This window comes from Macaca nemestrina, chromosome 5 (genome assembly GCF_043159975.1).
Source record: "Macaca nemestrina isolate mMacNem1 chromosome 5, mMacNem.hap1, whole genome shotgun sequence".
Lineage (NCBI taxonomy): Eukaryota > Metazoa > Chordata > Mammalia > Primates > Cercopithecidae > Macaca > Macaca nemestrina.
Window position 1 is genome coordinate 148,681,421 of NC_092129.1, and position 19,872 is coordinate 148,701,292.

Sequence of the window (19,872 nt, forward strand, 5' to 3'; positions counted from 1 at the left end):
TCTCTTTAAAAGGCCGGCGGAAGCGCCGTGAGCCTGGCCGGCACTTTCAGCGCAAACTTGCGGGGCTGGGCTCGCGCCTCCTCGGGTGCACCAGCGGCTGTGGGCGCCGGGGCCAGCGGCTGCGGCTCCCTCGCCCCCTTGCGCTTCCCGGCGCTCCCGCCCTCTCCCGCAGCCTCCCCTCTCAGCGCCTTCCTCGCTCTCTCGTCTCTCGCTCGCTCTCTCGCTCGCTCTCCAGCGCGCTCTCTAGCTCGCTCTCATTTTTTTTCCTGCTGCTGCTGCCGCTGCCGCGGCGCCGCGAGGCGCCCGCACCTCGGCCGGCTGCGCTCGCTGGTCGCTCCCGCTCCGCTCCCTTCCCAGCCCGGAGCTCTCGGCCAGACTCACTCCCCTTGCCGCCTCTCCCTCTCCTTCCGGCTCGGACGCCGGGCTCCGCCGCAGCCGGAGCAGGGGTTACCGCCGATCCCCCTCTCGCTTGCTTACTTGCCGGAGCAGCAGCCGAACGCCGCGCGCTTGGCGGCGGCTCCGGCCGGGCGGCCGTCAGCTCATCCCTGCTGCGTCCCGGACTCCGGGCGGCTCCGCGGCGCGCTCGGTCCGCAGCGTCAGCGCCGCCCGCCGCGGCCCGGGCTCTGGGCACCGCGAGAACCGTGCCTCCGGCTGTCGCCTGCCTGCGCCCCCGGGGCAGGCGGCACGCAGCCGACCCCTTGCCGCGGCTTAAACCTTGCTGGCGCGCGGTGAGTTGTGGCCCTAGGGGGACGGACAGAGGGGACCGTGCCCTCCGGCCTCCTGGGGCGAGGGCTGCGGCGGGGACATCGGGGCTCAGGGAGGTGGCCTCCGGCGAGCTCCCGCGCTCGGAGTGCCCCGAAGAGAGCCGGCGCCCCTGGAGCCCTAGGGGCCGGAGGGCTCGGGACCTGAACTAGAGGGTCTCCCCTTGGGGCTAAGGCAGGCTTTCCGGATGCCCCTGAGGGAGGGAATGGGGCAGAGGCTTTTTTTGCGGGCCCGGTGGAAAGTACTGTCTCTGCATACAGGGGCTTCCACAGGATAGAGGGTCGTGCCAGCTTTCAGGTGGGGGCGGCGGCATTAGCGCATCCCAGTCTGCGGAGAGGCAGGACAGGCGGGGGCGCGGGGCATTATTTGCACCTCTTCCCGGCAGTCTCCCGGTGAGAGGGCACCCAGCCTCGCGCGCCTGGGCTCCTTTCTCAGGCACCGCGTCCGGCTCCCGTGCCCGCCCCAGCGCCGCCTTCGCCACCGGCCGGAGCCCGGCAACCGCTTGCCCGTGGCCTCGGCGGGTTGTGGGGCTCTCCAGGGTCTGGGGTCTCCCCGCAGCCCCAGGACTTCAGGGCCAGGCTCTTTCCGGACACTCGGGACCGTCCCTCCCCGGGACCCTGATGAACCCGCGCGTCTACGCGGCCGCCGGGCGAGCGGACCGGCCGTGGTCTCTGTGTGTGCATGTGTGTACGCGCGTGTGTGCTGGGGGTCCCCGCTCCGGGGTCGGTCTTTCCCGGCGCTCGCAGGTGGGAGCCGTCTCCTCCCCGCGCGGGGGTGGGGCCGGGAGGTGGAGGCCCCGACTGCGAGAGGCGCCCCCGCACCAGGGCGGTCTGAGGCTGTTGTGCTGAGATGGGGCAGCAGCATCGGCGGCGGCAGGGAGTCCTGAGGCCTGAACGTACGAGCGCCCCCTGCCCCTAGGCCCCGAGTGACATCCCGCCCTCAGACTTTCATTCCCTTTTGGAGGAGGCGCCTTGCTTCTTTCTCCCCTCCCGGCCCCTGGCGCGGGAGAACACGGCCTTTCCGGACACCAACTGAGCTGCGCTTGCCTAGCTGGGTGCCCGAGGCCACGTGTCTGTCAGAGCGGTGGCTGCCCCTGTGTAAATCTGGCAGAAAGCCCGAGGTGACAAGCAGGGAGGGGAGTGTGTTTCCATCATAGTCCCTCACCTTGTCCGTTATGGGGTGAGTGGGGGCCTAGGGCAGGCGGGGAGGGCAGTGCTCCCAGGGTCTACATAGGGAGCACCCCATCCCACACCCTACCATTCTGCAGCGCTCAGCCTCCCGCCCCGGGGCCAGCCAATGGTGGACGTGAAGAATGCCCTCATTCCCATCTCCCCACACTCCCGGGATGTGTCCTGGGCTCGCCCCACTTTCCCCTGGATCCCAATGGGATGCTGGGCCTCAGACTGTGGGTCTGCATGCTCAGCTCCTCGGAGTCCAGAAGGGCCTCAGGGCCTTCCGACCTAAGGTAGGGGGAAGCTTCCATGAAGAGGGGAGGACTAGAGAGGCGTCTAGGCACTCCGCGGAGGCGTCTGGGCACTCCGGGGTGTGATCACCCACAGTGCAGGGGCCTCATCACTTCTTCTTGGTAGGCCCTGAGGACTGTTGAACCAGTCCTCGAAATGGGCCTGGCTGCGGTTGGAGCCTTGTCCCCTCTCCCACTTCCTGGAAGGCCTCACCAGCCCTTAGTCAGATCCTGTCTTTGTGGTGGGGTGGGCAGGAGACTTTGAGGATGGTGCCTCCAAGCCTCTGCTCAGCCCTGGGCCGGACGTGATGTCTGCTTGTGAATTGGGTGGCCACTGTCTCATGTTCCTCCAACTTCCGTCCTTTTACACATAAGCTTTTGCCTACCTGCCAATACCTTCACAGCTGTCAGGGACAAAAATACCCTAAAAGTTATCCCCTCGCACCCCACACCTTAGCCACTTCAGGGACTACCCTTTCCAGGGGCATCTGCATTTAAGAGAGACGGGAGAGGAAGATGGCAGTGCTTAACCCAAAGGAGGGCTCTACTCTAGTCATGGATTCTCAGGCATTTTCAGGAGCCAGATATATTGCGGGGAGGGGGGAGGGGGGGCGCGGCATGTAGCTCCTCACTAAGCACAGGTCCTGAGCAGGCGGAGGGGAGGTGGGAGCATGTCAGGAGTTGAGCTGCTTTCTGGGCCTCAGTGGCCTTGCGTAGGCCGCTCCTCCTACCCCCCCCCTCCTCCCCCGACCTGCGTCTGGGCGGCTTCATTCCGTTGGAGGCGTGACGTCTCTGGGAGGGAGCGCCTTGCACAGCGGCAGGCAGCCCGAGGTAGGTGAGAGAGCGAGCGAGCAAATGAGTGAGCCCGGGACTGAGCAGTGTGCTATCCAGAAGGGTCAGAGGGCCGGGCTCAGGCCCAGAAGGGCTCTGCAGCCCCCACCCACTTCCTGAGGGGTCCACAGTCCAGCGCCAGGATGTGCGGCCACACCCATACCCGCCCTGCCGCAGGGGGACAGCTGACAGCAAAAGATGGGAGCAGAACCCACAGACTCCTGAACTGAATAATTACAGCCAGTAGATGTGTCCTCTCTCCTAGACAAGTGTGGAGCCGGCAGCCTCTAATTACCACCCACCCCAAGATATCTGCCCACCCCACTGTCCTCCTCTGCTCGGCCTAGAACCCAGCTTTCCAGTGGGCAGGCTGCACTGGCAGCCTGGGCAGCTGGGCCTGCTGGCTGCTGGCTCGAAGGTTATCTCACTTCTGCTGAGTGGCGGCCGCCTTTGCCTCCTGAAGAAGGCATGGGGGGAGCCGGCATCGGAGCTCTGGCCCCTCACTGGGGCTGCAGAAGGGCTGCTGGCTGTCTTGGCAGCCTAACAGGGCTTGCACTGGTGGGCAATGGGCCTGGAGCAGTGGACACCAGCTCTCTGTCACTCCCACTCAGCCTGATGGCTCCTGGAAAGAACGGAGAGGGCTCATTTCCTTAAGTGTCACCTCTGCCCTAATTAGCAGGGGATTATAAAAAATTAAGTTAGAGGGTTTGCTGCCTTTGGTCCTTGTAGAGTGCAGGCTGCTTTTTCTGGGTCCTGTGAGCCGTCTATGTCTGTCCTCTCTCTGTGTACTGTCTCTGGCCTCCCTCTCCCTACTGCCTCCCAGATGAACCTGACGCTGGTAGCTCCTCCTTCACAACCAATTCCTTCTCCCTGCCTGCCCTGGGGGCTTCTGCCTCAGTTTCCACTTCTCCCCTCCACCTGGCTTGCCTTGCCTGAGCCTGCTCCTGGAAGGGAGGCATGTCAATGGAACTTGCTTAGAAGAGATGTAGTCTGCCAGCCAGCAGCCAGCCCACCCCACCTCCTCACCTGCAGGCCTGAGAGACTGTTCCAGTCTGTCCATGTTTCTCTTGGCTCCCTGGAAAAACGAGCACAAGGATAGTAAAAATCACCCCTTAAATTAAAGCTGATGACTCCCGTCGAAATGTTTTATTATTAACCTCACCATTTAGCAATCTCGTGGCAGCAGTGAGGCATAAATATATGTGTACACACGTATATTAAATAAATTGGGGAATGTAGTGCATAATGACATTATCTGGACCCCATTCAATTAAGGTAGATATTATCTGTGGTAATTGGGAAATGCCAGCCCATGCCATTTGGGGCCGAGCCACGCTGACAGGCAGGCCGTGGTGTCTAGTTAAGGCTCTCAGTTCTCCCAAGAAGGCACTCTCTGCCCATTGGCTGTGGTGACAGTGAGTCCCAGGAGAGCTCGGGCAGCTGCTCTCCCTGGGCTGGGCCACCAGCATGGGAATCAGGAGGTCTGGGTTCCACCCAGTCCTTCACACTCAGCCCTCCCAGCCAACCCTCTGTTCCTTAGGGTGACACAGGCTAGCCCTTGGATCTGTTTCCTGGTTGGGGGCATGACTTCTAGTAAAAACTCTGTCATTGCCACAGGGTTATTTTTAGGTTTAAATGTAGAAATAAATATTGGAGACTCGACCTGATTCCTGAGCTTGTGGAGGGTGATTGCTTCTCAGGTGCCACTCACTGCCCCTTTTCAGTGCCTGACCTCGGTGCAGCTGAGGGATGGAAGTCTCCCCACCAACCACAGTTATGTTCTTGCAGTGCAGTTTGGATGTTGATTGGGCTAAGCCAGTGACCCCAGCTTTCCAGGGCAGTGCTGGGTTGTTGAGGGGACAGGAAGAGGGAGGAGAGAGGAAGAAGTAGTATTAGTGGCAAAGCTCATAATAGTAATAGCTGCAAACAAAGACACTTGCCCACTTGGGTCTTATGCTGGAAAACTGGAGACGGTGGCGTGTAGGGATGGGGAGGAGGGGCCTGGGGGTCTGTATGGTTGGGGCCTACTGGGTGGAGGAGATCCAGGCAAGCATGAGCCTGGTGGCTGGTCCCCTGGCTCTGGGAGAGGAGGAAGGTCAGGGTGTGGCATTGTCTAGGCTGAGCAGGGGGACCCAAGGGCTGATGAGATGTGCTTGCCTTGTTGGGGGGACTTGCTGCTGTGAGCTGCTGTGGCCTTTCCAGGTGGCTGTCCTTCTAGGTCTCAGGTTTCTCTGGTGATGAGTCCCTGCCTGTGCTGTGCTCAAACCCTTCCGTGGCCCCTCATTTCCCTGTCCACACTGTGATCCATAAGGCACCTGTTAATCTTGTGTTCCGGACCCTCTCTGACATCGCATCAACCCTCTCCCCACTGCTCCCTGGTCATGTTGGCCTCCTTGCTCATCCTTGAACATCAGGTGCCCGGCCTGTGCCCACCTCAGGGCCTTTGCACTTGCTGTTCTTTCTCTTTGGAATCCTCTTCTCCCAGATGTTCACATGGCTCATGCCTTTACTGCTTTTACTCTAGGATCAAATGCCATCTCCTCAGAGAAGCCTTCCCTGATTTTTCTTTTCTAAAAAAAATCTTCTGGGTCATTCATTCCCTGTCCCCTTACCTGCCTTATTTTTTGTCATATCCCCTGATCTCCTGAAGTTCCAGCTGTCTATGTGTTCATGTATTTGTTGTCTGTCCTGTGCCCACCCACTTTGGGACGTGCGCTCCACGGGGCAGGCATTTGTGTCTGTTTCACTCCCAGTGTTTCCCCGGTGCCCATCCAGAGCAGGGCCTGGCGCATAGTGGGTGCTCAGAGCACCTTTGAATGTCACCCTGAGGGACTGAATGGCTGTGGCAGAGGGGACTGTCTTCTGTGCTTGAGCACACAACAGAGTTGTGAGAATTCAGTGCTAGGTCCGAGTGCCACTCTGGACTGGGCACACTGCTGCAGATCCCCTGTCCTGGGCTCTGCTCTGGGCAGGGACCTGGCTTTGCCTGGTCACTTACTGAGCCTTTCCTGTGTTCTGAATCTTGGACTGGGCATGGGGGACATAGAGATGAGGGCAGTGCTGTCCATGCAGGCCTTTAATGTGCTCCCAGCCTTGTCATTGTTAACACAAGAGAGGTTCTGTGTTGTGTCATTAACTGCGGAGGAAGGAGATAACAAGAATTGTAATAATCAGGTCAGGCTTCCTGGAGGAGGAAGGATCTCAGCTGCTTCTTGAAGGGAGAGCTTCACAGAGAGGAGGCTGGAGGGAATCATAGGGAGAATGCAGGGGCAATGGATTGAAAGTTTTCTGCGCCAAGTTTCCACTGGCATTAGGCAAAAGAATTACTCCCTCCTTCCTCCCTCCCTGCTCTCCTTGGGGCATTCCACCCCATGCCCATCACAGAGACAGTCGCCTCTGAATCAGGGCCATGCTGTTTTGGCAGAACAGGGAGGGGACAGCTTGTGGAGTGGGGTCTGGGGTTTCTGGCATCAGGCTGGTGAGCTGGAGCAGCTCAGCGGGGAGGGAAAGGGAAGAGGGTTGGGGCTAGACCCCCACTGTGCCCTTCTTGCTCTTAGCTCTTAGCACGTGGCTGTGGCCATTCTGGCTGACTGCCTGGGAGCAGGGCTTCTCTTTAGGCAGAATAAAGCCTCAGCTGGCCTTGGGTGGGTTGAAGGTTCCAAGATGCCTTCTCATAGCTCAATCAGTCCTTAGTTTCCCTGCCTGAAACTATGCCTCACATTCCACTATTAGAATCATTCCTGTGGGTTAAAGAATTGCTTATGGAAGGGGCCTTAAACACAGAAATAGATTACTTGAACGAGAGGCCCAGGAATCATTTGGTTCACATCACATCATTCATTCACTTCCACGAAGCCTGCTGGGGATGCCAGGCTGTGTGCAGGGCTGGGCTGCAGAGGTCAGCACAAAGAGGGCTGTGCTGCTAGGATTTGAAGCACTAACTGGTTATCCCCCTACCCTATGGCCTGGGAGTCATACAGTGTGGCTGGCAGGGGTGGCACAGTTCTGACAGTTCTGACGACCGATTCCTGTCCTGTCCTACAAACCACACCTCTGCCCAGCCAGTGGGGGCCCAGAGGAATGGCAGAGGGGTCACAGAGGTGAGGGGAGGGGAGAGACCTCCAGTTCTCCCTCATTTCCCCTTTGGGACAGTGGCCCTGCCATCCCCCTTCTGGGAGATGCGGTATGTGGGCGATGAGGCATCTAAACAGTTCGGGAATTGAAACCAGACTCCACACAGCCATTCACAATTCTCAGCACTCCTGAGCACCTGGGCTGGGTGGGCCCTGCAGAGGCAAAGGTGAATGGAGATGAAGGAAGTGCGGGTGGGAACACAGAGAAGGTTGGGAGCTGAGAGGAACGTGGGAGGGAGCTCTTGGCCTGGCTCTTTTTGCTGAACCCCAAGGGGCTTGGGCCTGAGTCCCCAAGCCCCTTTCCTATGGGAGCTGACCCTCAGAGGGCCAAGAGCAGGAGCCAGGGGCTCTGGCAATGACCCTGACCCTGGGGAGCAAAGGACAAGGTTGTTCCCTCTATTTGCCCTTTATTCTGGTGTTTGGGTTTTATTCTGTTTTCTTAATTTTGGAAGAATAAAAGGAAACTCAGTGAAAAATAATTGGGGGTTTGGTAAATCACAGCAGTTCTCTTCGGATCTGGTTGTTGTTTTGTGGTTTGTGGTTCTTTCTGGCTTGGGCCCTGGATGCAGGGGGAAGGATTGAAGTTGGAAAAGCACGAAGGTCCTGCTTGTTAATATTATACTAAGAAGTGGGCTGGGCAAAGTGACTGACACCTGTATTCCCAGTACTTTGGGAGGCTGAGGCTGGAGGATCGCTTGAGCTCAGGAGTTCGAGACCAACCTGGGCAAGCAACATAGTGAGATGTCATCTCTACCAAAAAAAAAAAAAAAAAAGAAAAAAGAAAAAACTACCAGGGCATGGTGGTGCATTCCTGTAGTCCCAGCTACTCAGGAGGCTGAGGTGGGAGGATCGCTTGAGCCTGAGAGGTCGAGGCTGCAGTGAGCCATGTTTGCACCACTACACTCCAGCCTAGGCAACAGAGTGAGACCCTGTCTCAAAAAAAAAATGGGGGCGGGGACTTAGAAGTGGCCACAAGGCAGGTTCCTGGAGTCCCTGCACAAAAGCCCTAGATATCAGAGAGGTCCCAGCTGGGATGTGTGGGGACTCCCCCCATCCCCCTTACTCTGACTGTTAGTGGGGGAAAGGGATAGCCTGTAGCTGTCCCCAACCAGCTCCCCTCACATCCCCATTCACTGGAAAGAATGTTCTGGAAAACACTGTTGGCCTGAGAGTTATTGCTGTGTGGAGGTGACCCAGTCACTCTCATCCCTGCCTCTCAGGGCTCTCATTCCTCCATGCCTGGCTCTGTGGTCCCCTGGAGCCAAGGAACCTAGTGGAGCCAGAGAAGAGGAGAGAGACTGGGAGAGGGTGGTGGGGAAGGGAGAGGGAAAGGAAAGGGGAAAGAGGCCGGTCTGGGGGTGGGGCCCACACTGGCTTGGACTCACAGTCATCCCTGCAATTTTACCTGGGGAAGGATGCCCCTAATTGACCCAGGCTTGAGCTCTCCTGGCTATTTTGGAATTGGCTGGGGAGTGTCTGAAAACTGGGCAAAGGACTTTAAAGAAGGACCCCTTCTATGTGCCCCCAGCTCCCGCCTCTGCAGAAGGAAGCAGGCCCTGCCGGGGAAGGGAGCATCCGCCTGGCCCCCACCCCAACCCACCCCACCACACCCAGCCTCTGCTCTCAGTGGCTTCTTTCACTCATGGGGTATTTTTACTTTTCCCTTGTTCCTGTTACATGATCAAAGGAGGGAGGGGAAGCTAAAAGAGGCAGTGGCTTGCCCAGTTCTCTGGAGAAGCTCAGAAAAGGCAGGCCTGGTGGGACTGAGGGGTGGACAGGGACCTGTGGGCAGGGGCTGGGACCCAGTCCTGTGGGAGGGAGGTCTCGCAGGGGATCTGACCAGCCTGGGGCTCCAGGCTCTTGATTCTAGTCTGCGGGTGTTTGCCTTTCTCCTCTTGGAGGCCTCCTTCCCCCATGGCGTCTGCCCTTCCCCGTGTGTCTATGTATGTGTGTGTGTGTGTGTGTGTGTGTGTACGTGTGTGCGCGTGTGCGCACGTACTGCTCAGCCCAGACGTGCTCTGGCCTCAAGGAGAAGCCTGTGTGAGCCCTCACGAAGGATCTGGAAGCCTGAGCAGGGCCTGACTGTCAAAAGCTGCTGTGTACTGGTCTCCCAGCCTGAATCTGCCCTGCTGTAGCCCCGGCACACAGCCTGTCATGATGCCAAAAATCCCTCCGTTTGAAATTCATGGAAACCGATCGTAAACTCACAGGACGTTAGAACTGGCAAGGCCTGAGAGATCCTCTGGGCCAGCACAGAGGAGCAGCCAGGGGCACAGGCAGCCTGCACAAGCTCTGTGCCCCTGGCTAGATGTCGCTTAAGCACTTGGTGCCTTGCCTTCCTCATCTGTGAGATAGGGATAAAAATACCATGTAGCTCATAGGGATGTGGGGATTACATGAGAAAATGTAGGTAAAGCACTTAGAACAGTGCTTGGCACATGGCAGTGGTTATCATTTGCTGTGATTTCTCCACAGGACACTGTCGGCATTTGGACAGGATGGTGTTTAACTGTGCAGGCTCTCCCACCCACAGCTGGCCAGTTAGCATCTGTGCCCCCTGCCTGCACACAGGCTAGTAGCTGACTCCCCTCCATCAATGCAGCAACTGAAAATATGTCAGCAGGGACAGTATGGCCCCCAGATTGGATTCTACTCCAACGCACCCATTTTACAGATTTTCCTGAGAGCTAGCAGGGATGCTATCTAGCTTATCTCTAGCTACTGCAGCAGGACCGTAAGATTCATCTGTAGCTCTTCTGGTTTCTCTCTTCTGAATTACCTGGTACTGGCATTAGCAACTCATACCCCACCTCCTTTCACTCTCCATAGCCATCTAGGACAGACATCTGGTAAACTCATTCACAGGAAGGCATGAGTGATGATGAAAGCTCCATACAGGTGCAGCTCCCTACTTTGTATTTTAATGGCTCCTAAGCCTTCCCCAAAGCACTGGCCTTGGCCCCCAGTCCTAGGTCCCCAGCTCCTGGCTCCAGGGGAGAGGGTGGTATTGTGAAACTTTCTTCAGCTTTGCTGGGGCTTCCCAGTGTGGCTGATGCGGCTTCCAGTCTTGGATGCATCTTGGTTCACTGTGTGACTCTGGGAGAATTATGTGATACCTCTGGGCTACCGGTTCAACTGCAGCATGGGGCCAGGGAGAATTAGTAGCCATATTCTTGGTTTCTGAGGAGATAATGTGAAGGGAGCATTTTGAGGAAGGGGTGAAATGTGAAATGAGGGTCTAGAAGGCTGGAGAAGCTCAAGAGCTGAGGCTGGACTCTGGGGGCACTGCAGCTTCCTTCCCTCCCCTTGGCCCAGAACTGGAGCAGTCAGGGCCTCTGCAGGGGGAATGACAGGTGGGGCAGGGATGACCCTGAGACCACTGCTTGGTCTTGATGGAGGGACCACATCTCTGGGGAAGCCTCTCAATCCCAACACAAGCTCCTCTTCCAACTGCTTGGGAAAACTGAGGCACAGAATGGACAAGTGACTTGCTGGTTTTCATTTGACAAACCCCTGGGGAAGGGGGCCTTGGATTTGGCCCCCAGCCAAGCCCTGACTCAGCTTCCATCTCTTCTCCCTGTGGCCTCCAAAGTGGTGGGGAGGGAGGTTGCTGGCTTTGAATGGGGAGGCTGGGGTGAGGGAAGGATCCTCCAGGGGAAATTAGCCCAAATTAGCAGTGAGAATGAGGAAGGGCTGGTGTTCTCTCCTCTACCCTTGCAGATAAATATTTAATCACAACAACAATAATAATGATGATGATCTTAATAATGTGCAGTAGCTCAGGCCGTAACCCGAGCCCCGCTCTCAGAGGGAGGAAGTGGGGTGGGGAGAAAGAGCAGTGGAGAAATGGAGAGATGAAGAAAGTCAGGAGAGGGAGGGAGAGAGGGAGGGAGGGAGGACATGCAAGCTGAGTGGAGGCCTGCTCCTCATGCCGGGGCTGCTGGCTTTCCCCTGCCCTGCCTGGGGTAGCTGTGTAGCTGGGGTGGAGGCAGGAGAGTGCAGGGTTCACCTTGCGCTCCCTGATTCAAGATGAAAATCCAGAACCGCCACAGCCTCAGCTCCTCCCTGGTCTTCCCTTGGCCCAGCCTACACCACTACATTCCAGGATGATTTCTTGAGGGGGCCTTATTTGCGTTCCTGGGTCTCTGAGTCCCTGAAGAGCCAAAGTGTCTTGGGTTCCAGAGCTGAGAGCAGGGAAGCTGGGCTGCAGTAGGCATTGTCCAAGCTTTATCTGAGCTTGTAATTAAACTGCACACTCCCTGTGTGACTCAGGCAAAATGCTCTCCTGCTCTGGACCTCAGTTTCCTCATCTTTGTAATGAGATTGGGCCCATAGGACCTGTTTCTTGCTCTCCTTCATGTGGGTGTGTTGAGGAAGGCCCCTCTTCCTCCCAAGCCAGTTCGAGGCTGTTCCTGGGGACTGTGCTCTCTGATGCCCGGGCTACTGATGACAGTGGGTACAGGCCTTAGGAAGCTTCAAACATGACCTAATTTCTGCCCTACACTCTCCCATTTAAGCCAGAGTTGAGCAACGGCGGAGAGGAAACCAAGTACAGGAGATTTATGGAGTCTTTGGCGATAACCTCTAGCATCTCCTTCTCTCAGGCTCCTGATGAGAGATGAGACTAGCTAATGTCTTCTTTGGGCTTCTGTTTGATACTCTGTCTCTCTTTTCCCCTTCTAAGGTTGGTAGGAGGAGAGGATTGGAGCTGTTTTCTCCTTGATGCCAAGATACGCCAAGCTAGGAGCACTCTGCCCTTTCCACAGTCATCCACCGAGAACAGGCCTGCAGGACGGGACAAGGATCAGAGCCTTCCTGCAACCCCGGCCACTGTCTGCTGTCTGTGGGCCTGGACCGTGTGGGCAACTGCGCTTGGCCCGAGTGACAAGGAGGTGGGAGAGGGTAGCAGCATGGGCTATGCGGTTGGCTGCCCTCAGTCCTCCTGCTGCTGAAGCTGCCCTGCCCATGCCCACCCAGGCCGTGGGGCCAGGGGCCTGCCAGGGCTAGGAGTGGGCCTGCCATTCATGGGTCTCTAGGGATTTCCGAGATGCCTGGGAAGAGAGGCTTGGGCTGGTGGTGGGCCCGGCTGCCCCTTTGCCTGCTGCTCAGCCTTTACGGTCCCTGGATGCCTTCCTCCCTGGGGAAGCCCAAAGGCCACCCTCACATGAATTCCATCCGCATAGATGGGGACATCACACTGGGAGGCCTGTTCCCGGTGCATGGCCGGGGCTCAGAGGGCAAGGCCTGTGGAGAACTTAAGAAGGAAAAGGGCATCCACCGACTGGAGGCCATGCTCTTCGCCCTGGATCGCATTAACAACGACCCGGACCTGCTGCCCAACATCACGCTGGGTGCCCGCATTCTGGACACCTGCTCCAGGGACACCCATGCCCTCGAGCAGTCACTGACCTTTGTGCAGGCGCTCATCGAGAAGGATGGCACGGAGGTCCGCTGTGGCAGTGGTGGCCCACCCATCATCACCAAGCCTGAACGCGTGGTGGGTGTCATCGGTGCTTCAGGGAGCTCGGTCTCCATCATGGTGGCCAACATCCTTCGCCTCTTCAAGGTCAGTGCCTTGGTTAGTCCCCTGAGGTGCTCTTCCCCCAGCGGTCTCTGCCCGCCACACGCCAGGGTGCCAGGCCTGGCCGACCAGTCCCTTTTTCCTCCTCTTTTCCTCACTCCAAGGGACAGTTTTTTCCTCAGAGCAGTATCTGAGAATTTGGGGCAGCTCTTCCTGGTTTCAGTATGTTGTCTTGTGGTCTTAGCATAGGCACAGCAGAGTGAAAGGCATCGGGACCCAGCCTTGTGGTGCTGACCGAGGTGCTGAAACAGCACCTGCCGCTGGAGGCTTGGTGAGCAACTCCACTCCTCTCCAGGGAATTCTGCACCAGGAGGGAAAAGGATGTTCTGGAGAACGACAGAAGGGAGGAGGAGATAGGTAGACAGACAGATAAAAAGATAGGCAGGTGGATAGACAGAAAGGCAGACAGATAAGAAGAATGGAAATATGAATGCTGGAGATTGCCAGGGAGAAAAAGCAAGATTTTTGTTTTGACATTGTTTTCATATAATTGCAATTCCCAAGAAAGATATGTTTTTCTTCTGGATAGTTGAGGAAGCCCCCTGTGGCCCTCCTGTCCCACCCGATATTATGGTTGGAGAATGTGTCCTCATTTTTTAGATGGGGTGTGGGGCTGCTGAGCCTGCAGAGAATGCAGATGAGGACGGGAAAACTGAGGCCTGAGAGAGTAGGCGGTCTCTGTTTCTGGTGCCCTGGGCCCTGAACCAAGCTTCCCTCTGTGATTTCCTTCCTTCTGCCCTTCTTCCCTGCACACCTTTCTCCCTTTCCTTCTGGAATCCCTCCCAGCCCCCTCCTTGCCGCCTCCTTTCCTCTCTTCCTGGGGCAAGAGCTGCTGATTTGCAATTCAATTGGAGCCAAGTGCTTCGCTAAGCTGCTAAAACAACTGAAAGCTACCGGGTAGAGAGAAAAACATTACAAGCATTTTACCAATAATTATGTGCCCGTTTCTCTCTTGGAGCCTGCCTTGTTTGCTCTGTGTGTGTGTGTGCGTGTGTGTGTGTTTGTGCATGTTTGTGTGTGTGGGGAGTGGAGGAGAGAATGGGGAGAGGGAAGAGGAAGGGACACAGTGGAAGCTGCTTGGTCCTTCCCTCACCCTGGTGTCAGATTGTTGGCCTCTGGAGTTGACCTTTGTCTCCCTAAAGTCTCCAGGGCTAGGAAGTAGACTGAGAGAGGCTGTTTTGCACCAGGCACGGTGGGGAGAGCTGAAGCTGGACCACTCTCACCAGAACTCTTTCTGGAAGCCATTGGCCCACTTCCCATGATGCATCAGGATTTGGAGGCATGTCTGGGGGCCCCGGTAGAAGTGGAGATGAAGGGAGAGGACGGTCCCAGTGTTGGGGTGGGGGTGAGGAAGCTTGTGGGTGGCAAAGGAGGAGGCCAGAGTTGTGCTGCCACATGTCTGGGTGGGGCAGGACTTTTGCCGTTGGCTGCTCTGGGGCTGAAGAACACGTGTGCCCCTAACTGTGTATGCAGCCATGTCTCTGGTATGCTCTGTGGGCCTCAAATATAAGGCTTTTCCTGGAGTATTGGTTTTACTTGATGAGTTGGATGAAAACACAATTTTAATTTTAAAACAAATGGATGCATTATGAAGACAGCAAAATTTGTACATGGTTTTATTTTCTTTTTATGATCAGTGGTTGAACATGGATGTACGTAGTTTGAAGATGAAGCAGGAAGCTTGAAAGCATTTCTGCCCTCACGATAGGCAGCTGGAAGAATCCCTGGGGGCTGTGTTGCTCTGATAATCTTTCAGAGTTCTTTGGCAGGATGGTTTGGGAATGGTAGCCTGGTTCAGTCCTCCCACCGCACCCAGTTTTGCAGTGGGGACTGGACACAAGAGGAGAGGAGGAGCTGGCTAGGCTGTCCCAGGCCAGGGCCTAGTGATGGCTCAGGCCACATGAGTCATCACTTCAGCCCGCCTGGCCCTGCCTAGGAGCTGAGGCAGTCTGGGCCATCCAGCAGAGGGGACAAGCCCTTGGACTCCTCCTTGTCAGCCTGGCAGGGTGGGGCACAGATCCCCAGCCTCCAGGAAGGTCACCCCACAACTGAGGCTGCTGTATTCTCTTTATCTGAGCTTGTAATTAAACTCCTTTAGTGACTCTGGGTCTTTTAGAAAGATGGTAAAACAGCCTGGTCCAGCCCTTGAACCTGTGACATTGGTGAGGATCCCTTCCCCTGTTTTTCAGAGCGGAGTGAGTGCCTACTTTACAGGGAGGCAGAGAGGCCAAAGGAGCTGAGAGTGCCCCGTCACTTGGTACATGGTGAAGGCTCAAGGAATGGTCACTCAGAGTTGGGTCTTAAGGTGTGTTCTTGAGAACATAGATATGTTGAGATGAGACGCTCAGTGCCCCAGACAGGGGATTAGGCTGCAGCTGCTATGCTAACCTCTCCCAGGATGGGGAAGGGCCAGGGTGGGGTGAGGGGCCTGGGGTGAAGAGCCTTACCATCCTGGGGGTTCATAGTGTCCCCTGTCTGGCCACAGAGGAGCGTGGTGCAGTCTCAGTTTGGTTTGTGCCTCCTCAGAACACAGGATGGAGTGGTTGGGGCAGGGGTCAGGAGCCCCCCAGGCTGCACAGAGAGCAAGGCAGGACCGGGAGGTAGAGACCTGGGGAGTGGAGAAGAAAGCAGGACAGGGGGGCAGAGCTGGACAAGGAAAGGGAGGGGCAGCAGGGGGGAAGCCAGCCGGCTGTGGCCTGCATTCCCTCGGTCCCTTTTAACGGCCTTAATGTTCCAGGCTGGCGACAAGAGGCCTCCTCAATAATTAAACTGATAGAAACAAGAGGCTGGGTGAGAAACTTAAAAGCCATTTACAGAAGCAAAAAGATTGAACTTTGGGGAGGGAGGTTGGGAACAGGAGCCTCAGGAAAGAGAGGGTGAGGGAGGGATGCCTTGGGGGAGGGGACCTGCGCCCACCACCAGGTGTCCATGTCAAAGGGCACCACTGCAGCCCCTGTCCTGCTCCCCTGATGATGGGTTAATGTGGCCTGCTGGGAACTTGGCACCAGAGGCTGTGATGACAGCTTTCCTTCCTGCAAGAGGTGGACTTCCGGTGCTTGGTTCAGAGGGGGTGATTTCCTGCATGGAGAATGCGAATGGGGTGCAGTCAGGGTCAGGATGTGAGCAAAACTCACAAGCCTTAGAGCTGGAAGGGGCCAACCTCTTGCTCTACAGATATGGAGGCTGAACCCTGATAAAATGACAGGGCAGGGCTCAAAGCCAGGTCCCCTCTCCCAGGCCTGACTCCTGGGAGACTGCCTGCTCAAATTAGCTGAGTCAGAAGTGGGACTTGAACAGGTCTCTGTTGGGGACCAGAAGGCCTGACTCTGGGAATTCATAGGTCTGACAGCTTCTATCCCTAACTTCCCTGCTCCCACCCCTTCCGTCATTTGCAATTTGTCCCATTCTTTCAGGACAGGGGTGCTGATGGGTGTGAAGAATACCTTTGGGTGGGCCCCCAAGCCCAGTAGTTGTAGCTTGTACAATGCACTGTTGGGGGCCCAGCCCAGGTTCAGGCCTGGGTTTGAATCCCTGATCCACTAGTTACCTCACCTCCACTTACCATGTCAGTTATTTACACCATAGTGTGAATGAGCCCATAAGACCTTTTCGTGGCTGGCGTGGTGGCTCACATGTGTAATCCTAGTACATTGGGAGGCTGAGGAGGGTGAATCATCTGAGGTCAGGAGTTTGAGACCAGCCTGGAAACATGGTGAAACCCCGTCTCTACTCAAAATACAAAAATTAGCCAGGTGTGGTGGCATGCGCCTGTAATCCCAGCTACTCGGGAGGCTGAGGCAGGAGAATCACTTGAGCCTGGGAGGTGGAGGTTGCAGTGAGCCGAGATCGTGCCACTGCACTCCAGCCTGGGTCACAGAGTGAGACTCCGTCACACACACACACAAAAAAAATCCTTTTCCTGAGAAGTCATTGTTGGGGGGAGGAGGAGCAGACTGGAGACACCCCCGGAGGGAAGCAGTTTCCAAGTTCTGTACCTGTAAGAGCTCAGAGGGATCCAGAAATCATTTCTTTGAGTCTTTTATTCATTTTGCAGTGGAAAAGCTAAGGCTTGGAGAAGGGGGCGCTGCACAGCATGGGGGTAAGCATTTGGACTCTGGAGCCAGGCAGCCTGAGGCCTGACTACCCTGGCAAACTGCTTAACCCTTCTCTGCCTCGGTTTCCTCATTTGTAAAATAGGGATGATAATGGTGCCAGCCTCATAGGACAGCATGGGGATGAAGAATTAAGGTCCAGCTAGGTGTGGCGGCTCATGCCTGTAATTCCAGCACTTTGGGAGGCTAAGGTGGGCAGATCACCTGAGGTCAGGAGTTTGAGACCAGCCTGGCCAACATGGTGAAATCCTGTGTCTACTAAAAATACAATAATTAGCTGGGCGTGCTGGCAGTTACCTGTAGTCCCAGCTACTTGGGAGGCTGAGGCAGATGAATCGCTTGAACACGGGAGGCAGAGGTTGTAGTCAGTGAGATTGCACCATTGCATTCCAGCCTAGGTGACAAGAGCGAAACTCAGTTTCAAAAAAAAAAAAAAAGAGTTAAGGTCCAAGAAGGCCTAGCATGGTGCCTGGCACACAGTCAGCCCACAGGAAATGTCACAGCACAGCTTGTAGCTGGGCCTGAAGTCAGCATGAGGGACTCCGCTGATGCGGAAGAGGATGGAGTGGGCAGGCAGCGCCAGACGGTGACCTTTAAGGCTGATCCCGGAGAGTTTTCCACCATCTGCTGGGCCTCTGTGTCTTCCTGCCACGAGCGCAGCACTCAGTGTTGAGACTGAGCAGACAACTTCGGGTCATGAGAATTTCTCGCTATCACGAAATGGGGCGTGGGGAGGGGGAGCAGAGGTGGCCTCTGCGTGCCACCCCCAGCCTGGCGGTGTGAGTTCCCTAGTCCCATGTCGGGCTGCACGTGCCCTCTAGGCTCTTGGCTGCTCTTGAGCCGGGACTATGGGTGTGGCCCCGGGGGAACACTGGCTTAGATCCCACAGGATGTTCTGTCGAGGACGTGGCTTCGTGTCTTTGGGTGTTTTCACTACACAACCAGGAGGAACTCTAGAGAGAGCCCACCCACCCTACTGCAGCCTGCCCATCTTGACCAGGCCAAGGAACCTGGAGGCAGTTTTGACCACCGTGTTTCTGTTTGTCAGCTCACCCTGCAGGCTGCACTTTCAGAACTTGTCCTGGACATGACAACTCCTCATGGCCTCCACCCCCATAGTCTCTTACCCAGCCCATTACAGAAGCCCGGTCTTTCCTCTCCCTGCCTCCAAATGGCCTCTCCACAGCCAAACCTTCACTCAGCAGCCAGAGATCTTTCTAAAACCCAGAAGGAATCCACTCAACCCTCGGCTTAAACCTTTTATTGGCTTCCTGTTGCTCTTCGATTAAAATGTGAACTCCTTTCCTGTCTGAGAGGCCCTGTGCTACCTGATGCCCCGATGTCCCTTTGTCTCTCCGGGCACTGCCCACACCAGTCATACTGTTTTCTTTATGCTCCTTGAAGACACCATGTTATTTTCCAACCGCAGGGCCTTTACACCTGCTTGCCTCACTGTCTGGAGTCTTCTCCTCCCATTCTTTGAAGCCGGATCTTTCTCATTCGGCCTTGAGCTTAAATGGCTTATCTTCAGAGAAGCTCCCCGGCCCCTGGCTATTCTGTCTCTTTCCCTGTTCTTTTCCTTGATGGCACTCATCACAGTCGTGGTCATGAACACATTTGTTTTCCTTTTTGCTATTGGCGTCCCCTCTAGCCCAGGGGTTAGCAAACGATAGACCAGGAGCCAAACCTGGCCCGATTTTGTACAGTTCATGAGCTAAAAAAGGCCTTTATGTTTTAAAGGGTTGAAAAACAAAATAAAAAGAAAAATAATGTCATGATACAGGAAAATTATGTGAAACTCAAATTTCTGTGTCCATAAATAAAGCTTTAATGGGAACACAGTCATGCCGATTCACTTATGTCTTGTCTGTGGCTGCTGTCAAGCTACAAGCACAGAACTGACTAGAGGAGACAGAGACAGAGCTGGCCCCTGCTAGGCTCTACGCCTCACCTATAGAACTCCCAGCTGATGCGGGCCCATGGTGGCCCTCAGGAAACCCTCACCAAATGGACTCATGGTGGGATGAGGAACGGGAAGGAGACCTCAGCAGCTCTCATGTCTGCAGCAACAGCTGGGCTGAAGTCTTGGGAGCTGAAGTCTTGGGAGCTCCCTGCGAGCTCCTGGCTGTGGGGATGGGTGTGGCTGGACCTACCTTACCAGTGGTAGTGGTAAGTGGCACTACCAAGCCAGTGCCCTCTAGTGCCCACTACTGGTGGCATCCAGGGTCAGCTGGATGTGTTTCTTTCCCCCCAAAACACCTTCTCCAGGTCCCCACTGACTCAGGGAATTTTTCACCTGAAGCTTTGCTGCTTGTTAAAGGGGATCACCATGTACCATTTTAGGCGGTCATTAGAGATTTGTCCCAACAGAACTGTAAATGTTAGGGGGGGTGGGGGATGAAAGAGGGACCCTCTCTAAGAGGTGACTGAGGTGAAATAATTAGAACATTTACATAGCACTTACCCTGTGCCAGGCTGGTCCTAACCCTCACAGCAACCCCAGGGGCAGGTACACAGTTGTTATCCCTGTTTTGCAGAACTGAGAACTAAGGCACAGAGAAGCTAAGCAACTTGCCGAAGGTCACACAGCTAGTAAGTGGTAGAGCCCGGATTTGAGCCCAGGCCATCTGAACCTGAATCTACCTTTTTCCACCACTCTGCTCTCCTCCTTCTTGACCACCAGCTAGGGGTGAGTTTGAGACCTGGCCTGATGCTTACTTACTGCATGGCCTCTACAAGCCTCAGTTTACTCGCCTGTGAAATGGATGTGATGATACCCAGTTGGTAGAAGCGATAATGTGCCCAAAGCCCTCAGGAGGTGCTCAGGGGAGGCTGGGGATACAGAATAGAATTTGATAGACGCTGGAGTGCTCATGAGGTGCTGGGGAAGGAGAGAAAGGGTTGTCTGAAGTAGGTCTTGCTGAGGGTGACTGTCAGGGGCAGTTCTCCTGAGGGGAGGGCAGAGAAGCCCCCTGCTGAGATAGTCTGTCT

General features: G+C 55.9%; 1 protein-coding gene across 3 annotated transcripts in view; it reads left to right on the forward strand.

Annotated features, from left to right (window-relative positions):
- The first annotated feature begins 581 nt into the window (after nt 1–581).
- Nucleotides 582–19,872, forward strand: part of LOC105474476 (glutamate metabotropic receptor 4) — a 124,607-nt gene continuing 105,316 nt past the window's right edge. For 2 of the 3 annotated variants that reach the window (XR_982790.3, XM_011729139.3), the window contains exons 1-2: nt 582–728; nt 11,873–12,754. Coding sequence is in view for 1 of the 3 variants with exons in the window: in XM_011729139.3 (XP_011727441.1) it covers nt 12,236–12,754 (519 nt within the window). In the remaining 2 variants the exon portion in view is untranslated. Of the gene's footprint in view, nt 729–11,872; nt 12,755–19,495; nt 19,571–19,872 lie in introns of those variants that run through there. The other variant, XM_011729143.3, reaches the window with a different exon arrangement.